The sequence below is a fragment of the Humulus lupulus genome, chromosome 1 (assembly GCF_963169125.1).
Source record: "Humulus lupulus chromosome 1, drHumLupu1.1, whole genome shotgun sequence".
NCBI classification, from domain to species: domain Eukaryota; kingdom Viridiplantae; phylum Streptophyta; class Magnoliopsida; order Rosales; family Cannabaceae; genus Humulus; species Humulus lupulus.
The window spans coordinates 223,737,517-223,762,213 of record NC_084793.1 but is presented as its reverse complement, the minus strand read 5'-3'; the positions used below and the strand labels follow the sequence as shown (position 1 = coordinate 223,762,213).

The following is a 24,697-nucleotide window of genomic DNA, read 5'->3' as shown; positions in this document are numbered from 1 at the left end:
TAGCATTCAATAAGGACAAAAGGTTAGGGAATCCAAAGGGTGTAGTCATTGTTCCACTACACATCTCGTAAGTACTTTAATGGTTTTGTTATTGTATTTACGAATCTCTGTATGAAAATCTCGTAAGTACTTTAATGGTTTTGTTATTGTTATTGGATTCCTTGTAATACTTAGCATTCAATAAGAGAGCATGCATATAGACTTATAAAAAAGAGATCCTACAACTGGCTTCAAAGTCAATGGTTGCTAGTTTATATGTATATACACATGTATGTGATTTTTTTTATATGTTAGATAGATTAATTGGATGGTAGTATAATTGTTTGCATGTTTAAGTTTTATGTATGTGTGGTGCTAATAGAATATTGTTAATGATTTTTGTATGTTTATGATTGTTTATGTGTGCTTTATTTTGTTGTATAAAACTCATAAACTCTGTGCATGAAATCAAAATTTGAAAATTGCACAAAAATTATTTTTTTTATTTTGAGATTTTTTTTTGCTCACGGCATATATGTATATATGTATAATTTTTTTTGTTAAGTTATATGAATATATATATATAACGTAATTAAAAAAAAAAAGCAATGTGCTGCTGCACGTTAATAAATTGTCTAGTGTGTTTATATACATATATATATATAAATTAGTTACCATATTTTTATATATGTGAAGAAAAAAAAATTCATTTATTTTGAATTTGTATATTTAATTCCTTAATAAATGGTATATTTTTGTGCAAGTAAATATCTTTTTAGTAATTTTTTTCTAAAAGGAAAATAAAGATATTTTTTATCAAATGGGAATAATTGAATTAATTTTTATATGATTGATATTTTGAAGATTTATTGAATTAAAATTGATTGTGATTAATTAATTTATTGATTTCATGAAATTGATTGATTAATTATTTGTTTTAGCTATTCATTTATTTTGGTAATAAATGTGTGCATGGATAAATTAGTAACATGCCATATAGATTGTATGCTAGACCCATCCAATTAATTAATATGTCATGCATCATTATAACTGTCATTTTTGCAAATTTGTGCTTAGATGATAGGCTTATAGTGATGGCCCATTATTTTAGATAATGGGAAAAAGATCAAATAAAACAGGTCATAATATTGACAGGTTTTATTTGGGCCCAATTGAACATGTAAAGTTTAAATTCCTCTCTTGTGGGTGGTTCCACTTGTGAAGACTCATTTGCTTTGCATTACTAAATTGAGCCTAATCAATTGAATAACGATCAATAAAACGAAGGTTTAAATTCCGTCTTTTGCGTTATGTATGGAAGTTAGGGGGCCTTGTAGTGGGAAAGACATATTGGACCCAGCTCTCCTCCATGCAAGTCCAAATTGTTAAGGTTCATTTATCTAAGTTGGACTTGATTGTATTAGATTAATTTTAGTTTAACCTAAATTAATTGATTAGTAACACAGTAATTCTAAATATTTAAAGTGGATTTAAATGGGTATTTTAGAATTAAAAGAAATTTATTCTAAGGTTTATTAATTATTTTAAATAATATGAAAAACCTAGTTTTGTAAATTTCACAAGGTAAATAATATTAATGAGCTTTAATTTTTGAAATCCGATCTCCACCGTTAATTTAACAAGGTTAGAGTTTAGTGGGGCTTTATGACGCTTTGATTACTTCTCCCTATGGATGTTGTTCACCAGACTTTTAACAAGATTAAATTTCTTAGGATAGATAGTTATAGATCAAATCATCATAGACTCATCCCTACGGTGATTATGAGAACTAAGTCTATAATAATCAAAATCGTGGGTCTAGCTCATAAAGTTCGAAATAGTTGGATTCTGTGACTTTGATCGAATAGGAAGGTTAGTACTGATGAGTCTAGTTTTTATGATGTTTTGGTGATGTTTTTAGTAGTCTTTTATTTTGTTTTTCCTTGTTTTAGCGCGGGTTTACGCTTTGTTTGGTTGTTTTTGTGAATATCAGGAAGAATTGAGCATGTGGAAGGAAATGCCAAAGAAAGGGAAGAAATAATCGAGTTTTTCATCATATTTTGATCAAGAATGGTTCTCAATACCATTTGGAAGTGTTGGTGAAATTTTGGGATGAAAACTTGAACAATTGAAGAATTCCTTAAGAGCCACGGCATGATCAAAGTAGGGCCGCGGCTAGGGGGAGAAACAGAAGCATGTTTTTTTGAGGACATCTTCGGGCCGCGGCATGGCTAGATAGGGCCGCGGCATGGATGGGCACTCTGCCCAGAAAACAACGATGCGGGCCACGGCATGGTTTCAGAGAGCCGCGGCATTGAAAGGATAGTCTGCCCAGAAATTTTGACACGGGCCGCGGCATAGTGTATGTAGAGCCGCGGCCCGCCTCTCTAAAATCTAAAAATCCTAGGTTTTAAAGGACGAAAAAGAAGAGAGAAGGACGTACGGACGAAGGGAGGAGTTCTGGTGTTGAAGGCTCAAGCTTAGAGTATTTTTACATGTTTTTCTTCCTGGTGTTATTTTTAATTTCTGTTGTGATTAGCACTATGACTATGAACTAATTTTCTGTTTAGGATGTTCAATTGAATCTCTTGAATTTCTGTTATGACCTAATGCAATTTTAATTTCCTCTTCTTCAATCTTCTTCAATTCCATATAATCTGTTCTTATAGAGTGATTATTGATTGGCCATCTTTAGTCATATTCATATGTTTTTAAGTCAAAATCTGAGAAGTGAGATTTAATTATGCCTTGGTTATATTGGACATAATTCTAATTTAGAACGAAAGTATCTGAATTAATTGTGTAGCTGTTATTAAGTTGTGGAATTTAATGCTACCTTTGTGGTTCAATTTACCATAGAAATATAGGAAATTGTCACCTAGGTTGAGTTTATAATTCATAGTATGATTATAGACTGTTGTTTCAACTTGTTAATTGAATTAGGTAAAAATAAGAAGAATTCATACTTTGCGTTAGGGAATAATAGGAAGGATAGTTGATGAGATTGAATATCCTAATTGTTTCTCAGTGATTGAATTAAGAGTTTTTACTATTAGTTATTATTCTATTTAATTGCCGATTATTATTTCTGCACTTTATCGGTTCTTTTGCTGTATTTTACAAAAATCAAGAAGTTTTAATTCATCAAATAGAACAAGAGATTAATTGACTGGTAATTGATAACTCAGTCCTTGAGGACGATACTTGGTTTTACCATTTTATTACAAGTTTGCGACTGTGTGCACTTGCATAGCAAAATTATCGCAACAAGTAATAATAGTTTTTGTAACATCATACTACCTTAGAGTCGTTACCATGTGATTTTAAAACGTGCAATTAACTCGCTAATCGAGGTATTAGATCAAAAGATGTGATTAATTAAAGTAACGAATCGTTTAAATAAGAATTCGGTATAAAAGTTTGGACATTCATTTAAATTATAAAAGTGTTACATTGGGATCCTAAAATATTTTTTTAAAACATATTTACAACTCAAAAGCTAGTGTACAGTCCACCTAGGCGACAAAATCAAATATTAATAATGTGTTCCTCAAAACAACCCCAGCTGTGGTATCCAAGTAGGCAAACACATGTACGCGCCGTTCCATGCCCTCCAACTCATGCTTGGTCGCCATTTTCCTTTCCCTTACCTGCACCATAGAGCACTCATGAGCCAAGGCCTAGCAAGAAAACTCAACAAACATAGCACATAACAATTCATTTCAGTAGATGCATAACTAAACGCAAATATAATAGACAATTCAAAACAGCGACCTGATTCGATCAGGGTGCATTACCAGGCACCGAGTTTATGGCCCTAGCCGAGCGGGTGAACACAACACCCTAGATGGCCATGCTATGGCGGCTTGCATTGAGAACGCTTAACACCGATTCCGACCCTTGTTGTTCAGTCTCAACATAAATACATGGCATAATAATTACAAATATTCACATATAACACTAAGTACAGAGAATCGGGTGATGGACCCAAAACAAGTATGTTTTAAATATTTATAACTCGCAAGCGCACGAATCGTATATGGAATATAGTGTTCGTGTAAGCACGAGATCAAACCCAAAGGAGTTGTCTAAAATTGAAAAGAAAACTATTTTAAATCAAAAGTAATAAATTCTAACCTAGCTCCAAAGATTGATGAAATTTTTTTAATAATGAAAATAAAATAAAAGACAATAATATAGAAATTAAAAACAATATATATTACTAAATTAATAATTGTAAACAAGATGGTAAAATAAGATTGTTAAGGATTAGAATCCACAAAATATAAGTTCAATAATATTTATAAGTACATTGATTCCCAAGTTTTAGCGATAGTTAAAATAAATCAAACTATCATTTTCCAAATAGATTTATAATTTTAAGCACAAATTACTTCTAAAAAGATAAGATTTTTCTTCACTTTTCAAAATTATAATTTCAAAGCATTTAGTGTAAATCAATCTAATGAAATAACAAATAAATCAATGAACATTATTTATAAGGCAAAACATAATATTTTTGTTCTAAGCATGGATGTGTACAATTTAATGACACATCTTACACAAAGAATATTATGTTTTTGCACTAATGAAGAACAAAGTGTAAATATGTGCTAACAATCCAAAATACATGATATTTAAGATGAAAGAAGATATTTGAAGAAAAAAATTCCATAAACTTTGTTGCACAAAATGGGAAATCAACATACAAAATAAATACTATCTAGTTACAAATTGTTTTATCATCACCTTAATAATCTTAAAAGGATTAGAAACTCATAACTAGAATAGCAAATACAAACTAAAAATTACAAACATAAATAGGAAAATTTTGGGGGTTCAGAAAATTTGGAGGATGAACCCCCAAAATTTTCCTCTAAAAATACATAGAAAGTAACAAAAAAGAAGAAGAAGATGAAGATAATAGAGAGGTTTTGAAATGTGTAGAATTTTTGGTATGGTAACCTCCTTTCCAAAATATGCACCACAAATCCCTTATTTATAGCCAAAAATGAGTATTAAATTAATCAATTTAAATTAATTAAATTGATTAAATTAATTGAATTAATTATAATATGGCAAATATGGATAAATTATAGGGTGTAATGATGATATTTTGGGGTAAAATGTGTAGAAAGTGAGGTAAAAAGTGGCATTTTTGAACATAGGGGACAAGAGTACATTGTGGCATTTTTATGGGCTCAAAAAATGGAATAAAGGAGCTGGTTGGTGGCTGTTTTCAGCTGGCTGGGAGCATGCGGGTTGGTCCTGGCTTCAGGCGTAGATGGCTGGAACGTTGAAGGGGATTGCTGAAGGGAGCTGGAGCATGATCCGTGGGTTGCTGGGGCGTGTGGTGATTTGCTGAAGAAGGGAGGCTTGGAGGCACGGCTGGAGGAAGGATTGGGCCAGCAGGTGGGATCGGGCTCAGGCTTGGGAGGCAGCGTGGTGGGCCTGGCGGGTTGAGCAGAGGAGCTTGATCCATGGCATTTTTTAAAATGTCATTTTCCCTACTTTCTTTTCCTTAAAAATGCCAATTTTCCTTCATTTTTCTTGCTTTTTCAAGAGCAAAAAATGCAATAAATTCTCTACAAAAATCAACATAAATTAAATTAAAACTAAATATTTCCAATAATAAAATATACAACAAAAGTTTCATGAAAATATTAATTAAAATTTAATTTACTTAAACATTTAAGCTCAAAATTGCATCTTTTTACTCATAATTTAACAATATTAATTTTAAATAATTAACTACAATATTTTACAACAAAATAACTATAAAAACACACAAAAATATATAAAATCAACATAAGCCCAATAAATTCAAAATTACTTTAAAACTTGATAAATCAATTAAAATCTCAAGAATTAAGCAACAATTAGCACATAAAAAGTGGTAAAATAACTCTATTTTGTAGAGTTATCATCGGGCCATGCCTTCTCTACGGTTACAAATAATTTTCTTACCTGAGTCCTGAGCTGACAAAACAAGTCGATCCTGAGCACGATCCCTAATCCTTAGCCTTAGCAGTAAAACTAGTCACAACGTAATAATAAATAACCATCACAATCTAAACCGATTAAAAGCCTTCAAAATAATATATTAGCCTCCGGGGCCTCGAATTATACTAAACTGTGTAGTAGGATCCTTCCCGAGCCCCTAAGTTTGAGTTCTCAAGCCCAAAAACCCTAATTGGAAAATCAGCCCTCCCCAGAGGTGTCGTGACCCTCTACAAATCAGAGAGCTTGAGGCTCTCACCTAGGGGTCATGGGCCGCGGTGTGCCCCAACCTATGCCGCGGCGCCTGGGCAACTTCAAAGATCCTTCAGGGCCCTCTCACGCACACGGGCCGTGGTGCTTGAAGAACAGCGTCGCGGTTTGAGCTCAAAACCCACAACTCCCCTGTGTTTTCTCAAGCCAATTCCATTGAAATTTACCCAAATCAATACCTAAACTCATAATTGAGTATAGAACTCCCAATCACACAACATAAGCAGCATTATTGCCTCTAAAACTAACCAAGAACCCTATCAAATCTTAACAATCAAGGGTAGAACAAAACTCAGTGTAAACCTATACTAAGCAAGTAAATTCACAAAGAAATCAAGTTGTAAAGCTTACCTTAGAAAGGATTTCGACCCCTAAGCTAAATCCCCAATCAACTTAGCCTCAATCTTCAATTTCCTAAGCCCAACTTCTCAAGAATTCCAAAATATTACAATGCACCAAGAAGAGAAGAGAGAAACGAGAGAGAGAGGGGGCTGAGAGATTGTTTTTTATTGTTTGGTTTCGGGTTGTTTCTTAGGTCTCCTAAGTCTATCCTAAGCCTAGGAAATGACCAAAATGCCCCTAGACTTATCCTTAGCCTCTTAATGCCTTTAAGAGCAAACCCGTCATTTACCACATTTCTCGCCAACCCTCAAGTGGTCCAATGAATCCCCAATTAATCTCTGTATACCCAAATAATCGCTAAATAGCTATTTGTTACCCAATATCCTCAAATACATACTACGTTCCCAAAATACCCCTAGGTTCACCCTGAGTCGGGTATCTGATCCCGTTGTGTCTATTCTGCTAATTCGCTCCCTAGGATCGCCTCGAAGTACACATTACAAATATATCTCCAAAATACTGTGGTCTCAAGCATAACACATACATAATTACATTTATGCCATCAACGGGCCAAAATTGCAAACATTATCTTATTAACAAGAACGGGCCCACATGCATATTTAATACACCTAAACATGCATATCTAATTTTATCATTTCATAACTCAATCATACAAACGCCAATACACATACATCATGATTAATCACATAATAATACAATTAAATCAATTATTTCCCTCCCGACATGCTAATCAAGGTACCAAGCCTTATTAGCAAATTCGGGACGTTATAGTTTTAGACAATTATTAATTGAGGTGTTTTTTCTATCTAACTAAGTGAATTTGTGATTCTCGCCTACCGGGACACATGTATTCGTGGCTAGTTAAAATACTTTAGAAATAGTGGATTTTTGTTTTTTTAGTATTTTACATATCTATGCATATTTTATATGTTTGAGTTATTTCTGAATGTTTATATGATTAAATGTTTGTTAAACAACGCATTGATTTATACTTATTGATAGTTGTAGCTCTATGTCGAATCCCATTATCCCCCTTCTCTCCAAGGAACTTCTCAATGGAGAGAATTTTCCCAAATGGAAGTCAAACATCAACATTGTGTTGATCGGCGACAACTCCAAGTTTGTTATGACTGAAGTTTGTCCTGACGTCCCTGGTGATTTATCTTCAAAAGAATCAAGGGAGAAGTACAAGCGTTGGCTCACTGCCAACAACAAAGCCAAGGTGCACATGCTAGCTAGCATGTCGGACATGCTAAGGACGAAGCTGGAGGATGTCAAAACTGCCTATAAAATGATGGAGCAGCTTCAGGAAATGTTCGAACACAAATTTGGACAAGATCGTTTCGAGGCAACGAAGAAGTATGCTAATGCCAGGATGGCGCCTGGAATGCATGTTCGTGATCACTTCATCACGATGATGAACTACTTTCAAGAGCCAGAATTGCACGGAGACACCATAAATGATCAAACTCAAGTGGGGCTTATTCTGAATAGTCTTTCTCCCAGTTTTCTTCAATTCTTCACCAACTACTTACTAAACAAACTATAGTATGGAATGACTCAACTCAAGAACGAGTGTAACACCCTACTACCCCAGATTCGTTACCATGTAATTTTAAACTATGCCATTAGCTCGCTAATCGAGGTTTTAGACAAAAAGTGTGATTAAATTAAAATAAAGACTCGTTTAATGAAATTTAAATATAAAATGTTTAAACATTCATTTAAATAAAAAAAAAAGTGTTACATTGGGATCCCAAAATACTGTTTTGAAATATATTTACAATCCAAAAATGCTGAGACAGTCGGCCTAAGCGACAAAATCGAACGTTTATAATGTGTCCCTAAAAAAAACCCAGTCGTGGGGCCCAGGTAGGTCAAACATGTACGCACCGCTCCATGCCCTCCAACTCATGCTTGGTCATCATTTCCTTTGCCCTTACCTGCACATAGAGCACCCGTGAACCGAGACCCAACAAGAAAACTCCACAAACGCAGCATACAAACAACAATTCATTTCAATAAACGCGTAACACAACAAACAATTACAAGCTTCTATAAGAATTCACAACGGTGGCCTACGTCGAACCAAGCTCACGCTCTTCACCGAGCGGGTAAATATGACACCCTTAGAGGGTCTCATCCTAGCGACCAGGATTTGACATGCTTAATGCCGATCCCGGCCTCTGCCATCCCCGACCTTCACCGTTCTCATCACAAACACACGCATAACGTAATAGTTACACACAATTACACATAACACTTTACACAATATAAGCACAAATAACTCTACGAGCACAAACAATTTGCTTACCTTGTGTCCCAAGATGACAAACCAAAGCGATCCCGAGCACGATCCTTAATCCCGAGCCTGAACGGTAAGACATAGTCACAATGTATTGATAAATAGCCATGACAATCTAAATCAACTAAAAACCTTTGAAATATCATACTAGCATACGGGACCTTGAATTCTACTAAACAAGGTAGTAGAATCATTCCCGAGCCTTAAGATTTGAGTTCCCGAGTTTAAAACTCTTAATTGTCCAACATCCCCTATTTGATTCATGGCCTAGCCCCCTAGGGCCTCGGCACGCAACAAGTGAGAGAGCCCCGAGGCTCTTTTCTGGGGGACGCGGGTTGCGGCGTGCCTCAACCTGCACCACGATGCCTGGGCAATTTCAGAGACCTTCTAGGGTCTTCTCACGCACACAGGCCACGACACCTGAAGAACAGGGCCGCGACTCGAGCTCCAAATCCAGAATTCCCTGCGTTTTCCTCGAGCCAATCCATACAAATCAACACCCAAACCCAAAATTTTATCTACAACTTACAATCAATACAACATAATCATCATTATTACCCCATACTTTCGTCAAAACCCCAAAATCAAACGAAGGCTTAAACCTTAAGGAAAACCTTTAAACCATAACTGAAACTACCAGAAATTCAGACAAAACCTTACCTCAATGGAGAACCATGCCCCCTGTGCTGCTGTTAGTCAATTCCTAGCTTTAATCCCCAAGTTTCCAAGCCTTTCTTCCCAAAATTCAACAAAACCCCCAAGGCTTCAAGAAATAGAGAGACAAACGAGAGAAAGGGAAAAAGTGAATTGCGTTAAGTGCTTCCTTCTAGTTTGGTTTCCCTTAGCTTCTACAGAAGTCTAGTACTAAGGCTAATTCTATCCTCTTAACAAAAAGACCAAAATGCCCCTTAGTCACAACCTTATCCTTTTTGTCCCTAAGGGCAAAATCGCCATTCGCCACATTTCTTGCTAATCCTCAAGTAGTCCTATAAATTTCCAATTAATCCCGACATATGAAAATACTCACTAAATAATTACCCGTTACCTGTTCAACCTCGAATACATAATACATTCTCAAAATACCCCTAGGCTCATCTCGAGCCGGGTATTTGACCCCGTTGTGACTATTCCGCTAATCCACCCACTAGGATCGTCTCGAACCACACATCTCAAATATATCCCCATAATATTGGGGTCTCACTCACAATACATACATAATACAAATATACCCTCAACATGTCAAAAATTACAAATATGCCCTAATTTACAGAAATGGGCCTACATGCATATTTAATACACATAAACATTCATATGTAGTCACATTACCACATAATCATTTATATCGCATAATAACACGTATAATCAATTAATTGCATATATAATTCCATTTAGATCATCCAGGCACAGGAATCAAGGCTCTCAGCCTTAATAACAAATTTGTGACGTTACAACTATCCCCTCCTTATTAAAATTTTGTCCTCGAAATTTATTCAAACTTCTCGGGATGCTAATTCTGCAAACCTGACCATAATTCCATAGCCAGGTCCTTTACCTTGCCATGTCTTTGTAACACCTTTGCAAGAAGGATAGTCTTAATCTATATGACTTTATCTCTATATCCATAATTTCCACTGGCTTTTCCTTACAAAATAAGTTCCACTGAATTTCCAAGGTCTCCTCACCCAATCAGGGGTCGTACTCGACACCCCTTTCCTTAACATTGGCACCAGTAACACCTTATGAGCATCCACCCATGTTGGGGTAAGGCTAATCTGTCGGCCCCTAGCCTAATCCTTATTAGGATCTTGCATGTATATCAAATCTAGAGTCAAACTCCTCTTTCCTTTCTGAACCATCTTATCCCTGTTAGTTCAAAATACTCGTAGAAATGCAAGGTCCCCAATTCTGGTACTCCACATTCCCATGTTTAGATTTGCAAACTCTTATGTCCACTCAATAACGCAGACACTCCTGCCCTAACGATTCTTAATAATTTCACTGGTCCTCTAAGCCAATTCTGAACCAAGATACTTCCTGTCCCTAGTTTCATTTTCTGGAATAAGTACTTCTTGTTCCCTATCTAATAATATCTTACTCAGAGCCACTCTAGCCATCGACTGATATTCATCACCGTGACAATGCACTCCAGGGACCGTACTTACCTTAAGGTCCCCAAACTCACATATTCGAAGTAAAACACTCAAAGTCTGAGTTATTCCTTCAGGTTATCATTCTTTCTAAATGTAACCATCAATTCCAAATCCCAATCTTATACTCAGCGCCCTCTATGACCCTTTTCCAGAACCTGGGAACCTAAGGGTCTCAATATGACACTATCAACTTCGATGTCCAGTGGAGACGTACAGTCTCCTTTCGTATACACTCCTTCGTTTGATATCTCACTCACACAATCATAGTGTGTTAACCCGATAGGTCAAGCCACAACTTTTTGCATACACGCACCTCATCTGCAATCTGAGGTGATCAGCCCTTATGGTCCATAATCATACTTCTCCATACTAACTCCAGGATGCCCTAGAGTCATAATAGCCATTCTGTCTTCTGATTATCATCTCTCACTTACTAAAATATTAGGTCGTGTGCCTCTAGTATACAAATTTTGGTCTTCACACCCATTCAAACTTTCTGGATACAATAATCCTAAGGGGTAACCTAAGGCTCATCCTGCATCTTCCCCTCAACGCCAACATCCATTGGATCGCTCATCCGATCCGCATATCTTAACCTATTTATGCCAAAGTGGTAGGATTCTTAACCATTGCTACAGGATCTTCTTTTTGTGTTTCATCATTTATTCATAGAAGTATATCTACTAATTATCAATCACAGGTTCAAAACTAATCCCGGTCATTACCCTAGCCTAACAGTGGCTAACCGACATTAATGTTAACTCGACATCCTATGTAGAACATCTAAGTCCTTATCTCTTCATCCACTGTGAGGTACAAAAAATCACTCTTTTAGTTTACACACGGGAGCCCCCTCCTAGTACTTGACGCACCACATTATAACTCCACGTTTTAAACAAGGACAGTGTTCGTCAAGCCTTTCTCCTATGGCAGTCCATCCCATGCATATTCAATACCATGGCGTGCTAACCAACCTTTATTCCAACTTCTATAAAATCCAGTACGCAACTATCCATTCAGATAAACTTTAAGTTCTTACATTACTTCATTCAAGGTACACTTGTCCCTGAAGATACTTCAAGTAGTAGCTGATGTATCTTACCGGTTTCACCATTCTTCTCACCCCTAAGGCATTCCTTTAGCAATCTCTTTACGATTTCTATCTTAACTGAATCATACATAATCCCATCACTTCCCATAATATGACCTTGAATAGTATCTAGAGAAATCAAAACCTATCCCTTCTGGAACATTACTTGTAAACTCCACTGCCCCAGCCTTGGTAGTATCAAGGAAAATGTTACTCGTGCTCTGTTTCTAATTAGAAATAGTCCAAAACATTCTCAATCAATCCAACAAAACTTGTCTATACCATTCATGTACTCTTTGCTTGTCAAATTTACATGGGTCGATGGAGAATTGGTCAGTTTGAGAGCCTTTACTAAAAAAACATCATATCATACTTGGTGCGAGAGGTAATTCCTGAAATGTCTCTTTCCTTGATCCTCAGCTGGTAATAACCAGATCGAGGGTCAATTCTTGAGAACATTGTCCTACCCTCGCAACCTGGCAATGAATCCTTCATTCATGACAATGGATACCTATTCTTGACAATTATATTATTTTGGCTATCCATATGCAGTACATATTCTTGTAGATTTGGTCTTCTTCTTGACAAACGATGATGACGTGTCTCATGATGAGGTGCTCCATCTAACCAACCCTCAAGTCAAATAACTTCTTCAACTGAATCTTTAATTCTTTCTACTCAACTAGTGTCATTCTTCATGATGTCCCTGATACCGGTTCTATCCCTTCCTCAATCCCATAGCATACTCGATTCCTTGACGCAACTGCAATTCCAATGAATCCTTTTGAACCCATCTAAAGCCTTACTGGCTGATCCAGTCTTCATATGGTATAACTGATATAACCCTAGTAGTACCCTTCACAGTAGCTAGGCATCCCATAACCGCAACTGGGTCCTTTCCTTTTAAACTCAGGGGTCACCAATAGTTCTTACAATCCATGATTATCCCTTACTTGGCAGATTAATCCATACTCAGGATCGCATCAAATCCTCATATAACCAGCTCAATTAATTATTACTGCTAACTACCTTCCAGTAATACTCTAACCCATCTCCTAGAAATTACCAATTTTCCTCGGCAGTCACTAAAGTCACAAGCCCCATAGTGTATCAATCGTATAGCATGTGACACATATCTGTATCTCTTCTAAGAGATACGTAGTACCAAGCTCATTCAACCAAATACAAAAGTACGGGAACTAGAAAACTGACATGCCGCCTCTGAGGGACTAGCCTCAGGCTTTGACCACATCGAGACGGACACCCGAGCTAAGGTCGAGCTATCTGTACTATTTAGTTCTTCCGCCTTTGACTTCGGGCAACCCTTATTGATGTGCCCAACTATTCCACATTGAAAAACATGTCTTCGCTCGGCATTTTCCCAGATGATGTCTCCTGCACCTGGCGCATACTGGATAACTCCTCCAGACCTCATTGCCGCCCTGGCGGCCACCCTATATACTATGATCCCCCTCCTGTCAGGAGCAAGAGTAGTAGAACTATCGGGGGTCTCTCTTCTCTTATTACTGGGCCTCCGCCCCTACCTGATCCCGCAAATTGGGATACCATTGCCTGAGCTCCCTGCCCTACGACACTCGCACTCCATGTCTCATCTCTTGCATCCTCTATAACAAGAAACTTCCATGTTGCCCAAGCATAGGTAACAATCTCATATACTGGAGTGATCCTAACGCTCTCGGCTATCCCAGAGTTTAGTCCTCGAGTGAATCGCTCTTTCTGGGCCACATCTGTTGGTACCAAATTAAAAGTGAATTTTCCAACCTATCAAATTCATTGACATACTCTATCACTATCTTACTACCTTGAGCCAAGTTCATAAACTCGTTGGTCTTCACAATTCACACTATGTCACAACAGCGCCTCTCGCTGAACCATTGTCTAAATTCCTCCCAACCCATCATGACAACATTCTAGGTCTAAGATACAACTTCCCACCACGTTTGAGCATCCTCCTGCAGCATGTACGTGGCACAAGCCACTCTATCATTGCCTTCCGCTCCTATATAGTCAAGGACATAGCTAATCATGCCCATCCATAGTTTCACTCTGAACGGGTCCAAACCTCCCTCGAAAACTAGAGGGTAACACTTCTGGAACCTTTCAAACAGTAATTCCCAATTTATTTCTTCCCTCAAGTTGAACCGTAGTTGGTTCTATTGTTGCCAAATTACATGAGGTAGCATTCCTTGACAGAACCTGCTATCTCAACCACCTAATCTCTTCCTCTTGCTTGTATGCCAGCGAACATCTACTGCCAATCCCAAGGACAGATGGAGGATTCTGGTCTCAACTTTCATCCACAACCCCACCATTAACATTGCCTAATCCAGTTGACTGTCTTGGATGCAAAATTTCCAAATCTATCCACAGCCAATAACCTAACATACCAGCTCTGATATCCTTATCCAGAACTATACCATTAGCAAGGCCAAACAACACAATAGCCATATACAATATGTGTACTAGGAAGCAAGTCCATAACGTTCATGCATCAATTACCAAGTATCATTCCCACAAAATACATACATATACATCATGCTCTCAATTCTAGCAGATAAGGAAATTCAAATAACCAGTTAAAAAAAATATTGCACTTAATACCAACCAACCATGAGTCGAGCTTGTCTCTCGCAGCGAGCGTACATGATCAGTCAATCTCCAGGAACAATAAACCTTGGCTCGCTCTGATACAAAGTTGTAATGCCCTACTACCCTGAAGTTGTTACCATGAGATTTTAAAATGTGTCATTAGCTCGCTAATCGAGGTCTTAGACCAAAAGTGTGATTAAATTAAAATAAAGACTCGTTTAATGAAATTTAAATATAAAATGTTTAAACATTCATTTAAATCATAAAAGTGTTACATTGGGATCCCAAAATATTGTTTTGAAATATATTTACAATCCAAAAATGTGGGTACAGTCGACTTAAGCGACAAAATTGAACGTTTACAATGTGTCCCTCAAAACAACCCCAGTCGTGGCAGCCAGAAAGGCCAAACATGTACGCACTGCTCCATTCCCTCCAACTCGTGCTTGATCGACATTTCCTTTGCCCTTACTTGTACCATAGAGCACCCGTGAGTCAAGGCCCAGCGAGAAAATTCCACAAACATATCATACAACAATTCATTTCAACAAATGCATAACGTAAACAGATACAACAAACAATTACAAGCCTCTATCACAATTCACAACAGCGGCCTACGCTGATCAGGGTGCATTACCATGCATCAAACTCACGGTCTTCACCGAGTGGGTGAGTACAGCACCCTTAAAGGGTTTTGCCCTAGCGTCCTGCATTCAACACGTTAAAAGTCGATCCCAACCTTCCCCGTTCCTGACCTTCGCCATTCCCATCACAAACACACGTATGATGTAATAGTTACACACAATTACACATAACACTTGACATAATATAACCACAGATAGCTCTATGGGCATGGACAATTTTCTTACCTTGTGTCCCGAGCTGACAACCCAAAACGATCGCGAGATCTATCCCTAATACCGAGCCTGAGCGGTAAGATATAGTCACAACGTAATGATAAATGGCCATCACAATCAAAAGCCTTCAGAATATCATACTAGCCTCTGGGACCTCAAATTCTACTAAACTGGGTAGTAAAATTCTTCCCTAGCCTTAAGATTTGAGTTCCCGAGCATAAAACCCTTAATTGGCCAATATCCCCTATTTGAGCCGCGGCCCAGCCCCCTAGGGCCATGGTGCGCTACAAGTCAGTGAGTCCTGAGGCTCTCTTCTGGGAGACGTGGATTGCGGCGCACCTCAACCTGCATTGCAGTGCCTGGATAGTTTCAGACACCCTCCAGGGTCTTCTCACGCAAACAAGTCGCGACGCCTGAAGAACAGGGTTGCAGCTCGAGCTCCAAACCCAGAATTCCCTGTGTTTTCTTCGAGCCAAATTCATAGAAATCCATCCAAATCAACACCCAAACCCAAAATTGTATCTAGAACTTACATCAATACAACATAATCATCATTATTACCACAAAAACTACCCAATACTTTCATAAAAACCCAAAAATAAAACTAAGGCTTAAACCTTACGGAAAACCTTTAAATCACTGCTGAAACTACCAGAAATTCAGAGAAAAACCTTACCTCAATGGAGAACCATGGCCCTTGTACTGTTGTTAGTCAATTCCTAGCTTTAAGCCCCAAGTGTCCGAACCTTTCTTCCTAAAATTCAACAAAACCCCCCAAGGCTTCAAGAGATAGAGAGACAAATGAGAGGGAGGGAAAAAATGAGCTGAGTTAAGTGTTTCCTTCTGGTTTGGTTTCCCTCAGCTTCTACAGAAGTCTAGTACTAAGGCCATCACCAATCGAATGGGAATACGGCATTATATGTCGTGAACAGTAGATATATAACTCCAACCCAACTTCAAATATACCCCTATTTAGCCGTTTATGAACAATGTCACGGCATATATGCTGTGCACTGTTCACACGACAAAAGGTTTTTTTTTTCTTATATATATTTCATATTTTTTTAAAAAGATAAATATATTTATATCTTATATATATATATAAACATATGAGTATTATTTGGGTCTATATTTTATGTTGGGTTTTTTAATTTATAAATACACATATAATTTAATTTTCTAAATAAAATTTCAAATATTTCATAATTAATTTTTTATATAATTTATTTTAATTTGTGTATGAAAATTCTTACTCTACACTATAAGAAAATAAAATTAACATTGAAATTGATTAAATATACAAAAGATAATTAAAATATTACAAACTTACATTCTAATATTAAAATCAAACACACCAAACATAAAATGGAAAACAACAATATATATAAATAGAACACAAGACAAACTAAGACATACTTCTAATAATTTTAAAAATTATTCCCAGTTCTGCCAAGATAGTCATAATATTGACTATAATCTTGTGAAGGATTTTGAGATCGTTGATGTTCATCTTCAACTCCTTCTCCTTGTTCTTCTTCATTTTGAGATCTTTGGAACTGAGATGCTCGATATTGAGATCCCTGATATTGAGATCATTCTCCTTGTTCTCCATGTTCGGATGTTTGTGCTCTTGATCTGTAAATTTTTCTCTTTTCACTTTGAATAAATTGGCGAAACTCTGGATCGGATATAGAATTTAAATCCGTAAATAAAATTTTATTCTCTTCTCTCATTCTAGCCACATCAACCTTTTGTCTCAGAAGTTCATTTCTTTGAAAGTTACCCTTTTCTATAACGTTAACAAGTTTTTGACTTTAATCCATTAATTTCTTAAATTGTTCATCACTTTTTTGTTTTTCTTTTGCTTTTTTCACACCGATAGGTCTTTCAAATATATTTATAAGAACTTCCTCATCATTCATATTAAGATCTAATGAACTCATACCGATGGGTGCCGATGTCAGTGATTCGAAGCCAGAAGAACAAGATTGGGGGGAATTGAAACTACGACCATGTTGTTGGAATCTAGCTGGTGAATTAGTGTTGTCATTTGTAAATTTCTCACAATCTTTAAGAATGGACCACACATGATCAAATTTGAACCCTCTTCTATACTTTGGATCTTGTGCTAATATCATCTTCGCTTGATTTAACTGTTGAATAATAAATAAATATTGTCAATAAAATTAAGAATAAGTTACTAACTAAAAATAAACTATAACAATATATACTCACAATATCTTCTTGTGAAGCACCACTTGGATTTTTATTTTCAATTTGGTTAATGCATCCCCTTAATTTTGAAACTGCCGCAAGAATGGTCGTCATTCGAGTTTGCAAAGATCTTCTCGGTCGAGGTTGACTACTAAACTGTCCAGAGTGATAGCTAATTTAACTCTTGCCCACATCTGATCTCTGGATTGGTTAATTCCTATGATTGGATTTTGAGAAATGTTAAGATACACATGACACAAGTGCACATCTTCTTCAATTGAGTATGAAGAAGTTCGAATTGAAGTCATTTTGAAAGAGAAAGAAGTTGGTTTAGAACTATGTTGAAGAGGTGTGGTCATCTTAAGTGAAAAATATGCCATTATATAGGGATTTTGAAGTTAGATTTCTTAAGACAAAATAATGTGAAATCCAAAGACAAAAATACGATGTGACAATACAATGCTACAGGTATCTTTTCTTAAGACAAAATATGATGTGACAATACAATGCTATGGGTATCTTTTCTTAAGAAAAAATAATTTTAAATTTGAAGACAAAAATACGATGTGACAATACAATGCTGCGGGTATCTTTTCTTAAGAAAAAATAATTTTAAATCTGAAGACAAAAATACAATGTGACAATACAATGCTACGGGTATCTTTTCTTAAGAAAAAATAATTTTAAATCTGAAGACAAAAATACGATGTGACAATACAATGCTACGAGTATCTTTTCTTAAGACAAAATAATTTGAAATCTAAAGACAAATTACGATGTGACAATACAATGCTACATGTATCTTTTCTTAAGACAAAATAATTTGAAATCTGAAGACAAAATACGATGTGACAATACAATACTACGAGTATATTTTCTTAAGACAAAATAATTTTAAATCTGAAGACAAAAATACGATGTGACAATACAATGCTACGGATATCTTTTCTTAAGAAAAAATAATTTAAAATCTAAAGACAAAATACGATGTGACAATACAATGTTGCAGGTATCTTTTCTTAAGACAAAATAATTTTAAATCTGAAGACAAAATACGATGTGACAATACAATGCTACGGGTATCTTTTCTTAAGACAAAATAATTTTAAATCTGAAGATTGTGAATATCTACACTATAAAACATTGGCTTAATGTAGACCAATAACACATACTGCTAAAGATGAATTCTCATTATGGTAGTTCATCTTATTTGGCATCATCTTCTTCTTCAGATGATGATGATGATTATTATGATGATCTAGAAAAGCAAGTGGTATGTCAAATTACTGCTAACAACAATTTTTGCATCGCTCAACACCAAAATAACGAAGGGTCACACAGGGGCTCAATTCCTGGTCATATAGTAGTCAACCGTGACTGAGAAAATGCTGATCGCAATCTCTTCAACGACTATTTTGCAGAGAACCCTCGATGTTCCGCCGAAGATTCTGAATGGGTCGCGCTTTATTCCTTCATATTTATGATGTTGTACAAAGGCATGACAATTACTTCGTCCAATGAAGAGATGGACTCGGTAAGCTTAGGTTATTGGGCCTACAAAAAGTAACAACCGTATTTCTAATGTTGGCATATGGTGTACCGGCAGATGCTACCGACGAGTACATCAAAATAGGAGAATCTACTGCTTTGGAAAGTTTGAAACGATTTTGCCATGTTGTTGTCGAGGTCTTTGGAACCCACTATCTTCGATCACCTAATGATGATGATGTTGCAAGGTTACTACACATTGGTGAAAGTCGAGGTTTTCCAGGAATGTTGGGTAGTTTAGATTGTATGCATTGGAAATGGAAAAATTGTCCTGCGGCTTGGGGAGGACAATACGCTGGTTGTAGTGGATCTCTGACTATTATTGTAGAAGTTGTAGCTGACTATGATCTTTGGATATGGCATGCATATTTTGGTCTACCTGGATCTAACAATGATATTAATGTGTTGGAGGCGTCCCATCTTTCTGTTGATCTTGCTGTGGGTATTTCTCCACCCGCTAATTATGTCATTAAAGGGAAAGAGTATAATATGGGTTATTATTTAGCCGACGGTATATATCTAAAATGGTCTACTATTGTTCAAACCATTCGTGAGCCACTTGGCCCGAAGAAACAATTATTTTCTCGAAAACAAGAAGCATGTGGAAAAGATGTAGAACGTGCGTTTGGAGTATTGCAATCAAGATTTTCCATTGTGGCAGGATCATCGCGTCTATGGAATAAGAGGATATTACATGATATAATGACTTCATGTATTATTATGCATAATATGATAATAGAAGATGAACGCGACTTTAATGCACCCATTGAAGAACGGCTCGAAGTGCCAAATCCAGAAGTTGAGATGGTGGGTAATGACGATGCTCGATTTCAAGAATTTCTAGCTCGACATAGAAAAATCAAAGATAAGGATACTCACATTGCACTTCGAAATGCGTTAATTGAACACTTGTGGGATGAATATAGTATCAGAAAATTAGTTTAATTTAATTAATATTTCAACGGTGTGTTATGTTTTAGAGTTAATTGAATGCATTTTATTTTAGTAGTGTAATATTTAAATAGGCTAGAGACCTATTATAAGAAGGTTGCATAGGATTCCTAGCGAACATAGTGGATACCTCTAGGATCGTTTCAGTTGGACCAGATGAGACTAGACTAGTATGTGAGTTTCCTGATGTATTCCCACTAGACCTGTCAGGATTGCCACCACACCGAGAGATCGAGTTTGTGATAGAATTGGCGTCAGGGGCAGAGCCAGTATCAATGATGCCTTATAGGATGGATCCAGCAGAATTGAAGGAACTGAAGATTCAGTTGCAGGAATTACTGGATCTAGGATTCATTAGACCCAGCTTTTCGCCATGGGGTGCTTCTGTGTTTTTTGTCAAGAAGAAGGATGGATCCTTAAGAATGTGCATCAACTACATAGAGCTGAATAAGTTGACTATCAATAATAAGTATCCACTACCCAGGATCAACGACTTATTTGATCAACTACAAGGGAATACGATGTTCTCTAAGATCGACTTTCAGTCTGGCTACCATCAGTTGAGGATTAAGGAGGAGGACATACCAAAGACCGCGTTCCGTACGAGGTATGGACATTATGAATTCCTGGTCATGTCCTTTGGATTAACTAATGCCCCAACAACCCTTATGGACTTGATGAATGGGGACTTCAGGGATTACTTGGATAAGTTTATAATTGTATTCATCGATGATATACTGGTGTACTCTCAGTCAGAGACAGAGCACAAGCAACATCTTTGTTTGGTACTACAACGGTTGAGAGAGCATAGGCTATATGCTAAGTTCAGTAAATGTGAGTTTTGGTTGCCCCAAGTAACATTTCTAGGCCACATTGTGAGTAAGAAGGGGATTCCGGTGGACCCCACCAAGATTGAGGCAGTGACAGATTCACCCAGGTCGAGATGTATACAAAAGGTTAGGAGCTTCTTGGATTAGCAGGGTACTATCGATGTTTTGTTAAGGGATTCTCCATAATAGCCACGCCGTTGACTGAGCTGACGTGTAAAAAGACCAAGTATCTGTGGATAGATAGATGTGAGAATAGCTTTAAGGAGTTGAAGTAGCAACTGGTCACCGCTCCGGTACTGAGTCTTCTATCAGACAAGGAGAAGTTTGTGGTCTACTGTGATGCTTTGAGGCAGGGTTTGGGGTGTGTATTGATGCAAGCTGAGAAGATGATAGCCTACATGTCTAGATAGCTGAAGGACTACGAGCAGAGGTATCTCACTCATGATTTGGAACTGGCGGCCGTTGTATTCGCACTGAAGGTATGGAGGCACTACCTATATGGAGAGAAGTGCAAAATATACACCGACCATAAAAGCTTAAAGTATTTCTTTACTCAGAAGGAATCGAATATGCGCCAAAGGCATTGGCTGGAGTTGGTGAAAGACTACGACTGTGATATTTTGTACCATCCAGGGAAGGCCAATGTGGTGGTCGACACATTGAATCGAAAGGGGACAGGATAGTTATTCAGTTCAAGACAGATATCAGAAAAGTTAGCTGAAGAGATGACGAGAGCGGGAATTGAATTGGTAGTCGGTCAGCTAACCAATATCACTCTTCAGTCCACGCTCCTTGAGATAATTAGAGAAGCGCAGAAGGAGAATCCACAGTTAAGAAAACACTGGGAGAATGTCTTAGCTAGATTGACAGAGACTTTTCTATTCTGAGATTGATCTGTTGAAATATAAAAGGTTGAATTTATGTTCCGACGGAGTCTGGTATCAGACAAGAGATTCTGGATGAGTCTCATACCACCCCCTATTCTTTACATCTGGGTACAATGAAGATGTACCAAGACTTGAGGACTTTGTACTTGTGGCCAGGAATGAAGAAGGACGTAGTGGATTATGTGGCCAAGTTTTTAACCTGTCAGCAGCTGAAGGTTGAATATCAAAGGCCTGCAAGGTTGCTGCAGCCTTTAGGGATTCCAGAGTGGAAGTAGGAGGATATCACCATGGACTTCATGGTTGGATTGGCGAAGACAGCGGGCCAACATGATTCTGTGTGGGTGATTGTGGATAGGTACACAAAATTAGCCTACTTTTTGCCTGTTAGAATGACTTATACAGTGGAGCAGTACGCTGAATTGTATGTAAAGGAGATTATGCAACTCCATGGGGCTCCGAGGTCAATATTATCCGACAGGGACCCCACCTTCACCTGTAAGTTTTGGGAGAGCCTGCAGAAGGCTATGGGCATGCAGTTGTGATTCAGTACTGCTTATCATCCTTAGACGGATGGACAAACTGAGAGGACGGTTCAGATACTGTAGGATATGTTACGGGCCTGTGTGCTGGACTTTGGGGGATCTTGGAGTAAGTATCTCCCTTTGATTGAGTTTTCTTATAATAACAACTACCAAGCGACTATCAGAGTGGCTCCGTATGAGATGTTGTATGGGAGGAAGTGCAAATCGCCCATTAATTGGGATGAGATGGGTGAGAGAAAGTACTTAGGTCCTGAAGTCGTTCAAAGGAATAATGAGGCAGTTGAGAAGATTAGAGCTTGAATGCTCGCCTCCCAGAGTAGACAGAAGAGTTACTCAGACTTGAAACGCAGGAGTGTAGAGTTCCAAGTCGGTGATCATGTGTTTCTCAGAGTTTCTCCTTTGAGAGGGGTGAAACGATTTGGAGTGAAAGGCAAGTTAAGTCCTAGGTTTGTTGGCCCATTTGAGATTCTGGAATGGGTTTGAGAGGTAGCTTACAGATTAGTTATGCCTCCAGCTTTATCAGGGGTTCACAACATATTTCATGTGTCCATGCTTCGGAAGTATGTATCAGATTCTACACATGTGTTAAGTTATGAAAACCTAGAGCTGGATCAAGATTTGTCTTATGAGGAGAAGCCGGTTCAAATCCTTGACTAGAAGGATAAAATCTTGCAAAACAAGACCATTGCCTTGGTGAAAGTGCTGTGGAGAAACAGCAAGGTGAAAGAGGCAACTTGGGAGCTTGAGATTGATATGTAGGATCGATACCCCTAGTTATTCAAGTAAATTTCGAGTATGAAATTTCTGTAAGGAGGGATAGTCGTAATGTCCCAAATCAGCTAATAAGGCTTGGTGCCTTGATTAGCATGCCGAAAGGGCAATAATTGATTTAATTATGTTATGACGTGGTTAATTGCGATATAGGTGTATCATTATGTGAGTACCTAGACTAAATGATTATATGACTATATATGCATGTTTAAGTGAATTGAATATGAATGTGGGCTCGTTCTTGTTAATAAGGGCATATTTGTAATTTTGGCCCGTTGAAGGCGTATATGTGATTATGTGTGTGTAGTGCTTGAGACCACAGTATTGTGGAGATATAACTATGATGTGTGATCCGAGACAATCCTAGGGAGCGGAATAGTCACAACGGGGTCAATACCCGGCTCGGGGTGAGCCTAGGGGTATTTTGGGAATGTAGCACTTGTTCGGGGTTACCGGGTAACAGGTAGTTATTTAGAGGTTGTTTGGGTACGTCGGGATTAACTAGGAATTTATAGGACTACTCGAGGAATTAGCGGGAATGTGCCGAATGACGGGCTTGCCCTTGGAGGCATTAAGTGGCTAAGGGTAACCTAGGGGCATTTTGGACATTTTGGAAGCTAAGGATAGACTTAGATTTGGCTTAGGACACTAGAACTAACCAGAAAACACTTAGACTCTCTCAACCCATTCTCTCTCCCTTCACACGGTTCTCTCTCTCACTCTCTCTCCTTTGGTGTACTTGGAAACTTTGGTGAAATCCTTGGGGAATTGGCTCAGAATTGAGGAAGCTTGAAGCTTGAGGTGTTTGGATTTAGCTCAGATCGGATTTGTAGTTGAGGTAAGGATTTTGTTATGATTTTTTATAGTAATACTGTTGTAGTTAGAGGTTTTCTTGAGATATAAACTTAGGGTCTGATTTTAAGTTTTGATGAGTTTATGGGATAAGTTTTGGGGTGGTTATACTGCTGATATTGCCTTGATATGAACTCTAGACTAAATTCAGGGTTTAAGCTTTGATTTGGGTAGATTTTAGTGAGATTGGCTCGTAAAAATGCATAAGAATATCTAGGTTTTGGCCTCGAGCCGCGACCCTATTTTTCAGGCATCGCAGACCGTATGAACCAGGAGACTTGGGAGCCTCTGAAACCGTCCAGGCACCGAGGCTCAAATAGGGCGCGCTGGGGCCTGTATCCCCCTGAAGAGAGCCCCAAGGCTCTCTGACTTGTAGCATGTCGCAACCCTAAGGGGCTAGGTCGCGGCTCAAATAGAGAATAAGGGCCAGAATAGGGTTTTAAGCTCGGGAACCCAAATTTAAGGGCTCAGGAAGGAT

General features: G+C 37.6%; 2 protein-coding genes and 1 pseudogene across 2 annotated transcripts; 2 read left to right on the top strand and 1 right to left on the bottom strand.

Moving 5' to 3' along the window:
* The first annotated feature begins 7,624 nt into the window (after nt 1-7,624).
* LOC133830038 (uncharacterized) lies at nt 7,625-8,161 on the top strand. Its single transcript, XM_062259938.1, has one exon. It carries the CDS (start codon nt 7,625-7,627, stop codon nt 8,159-8,161), a length of 537 nt encoding a protein of 178 aa, XP_062115922.1.
* An 8,890-nt stretch (nt 8,162-17,051) lies between these two features.
* On the bottom strand, nt 17,052-17,973 carry LOC133827981 (uncharacterized; annotated as a pseudogene).
* A 1,446-nt stretch (nt 17,974-19,419) lies between these two features.
* On the top strand, nt 19,420-20,331 carry LOC133830029 (uncharacterized). The gene has a single exon (XM_062259926.1). The coding sequence runs from the start codon at nt 19,420-19,422 to the stop codon at nt 20,329-20,331; it is 912 nt and encodes a 303-aa protein (XP_062115910.1).
* Nucleotides 20,332-24,697: the final 4,366 nt, after the last annotated feature.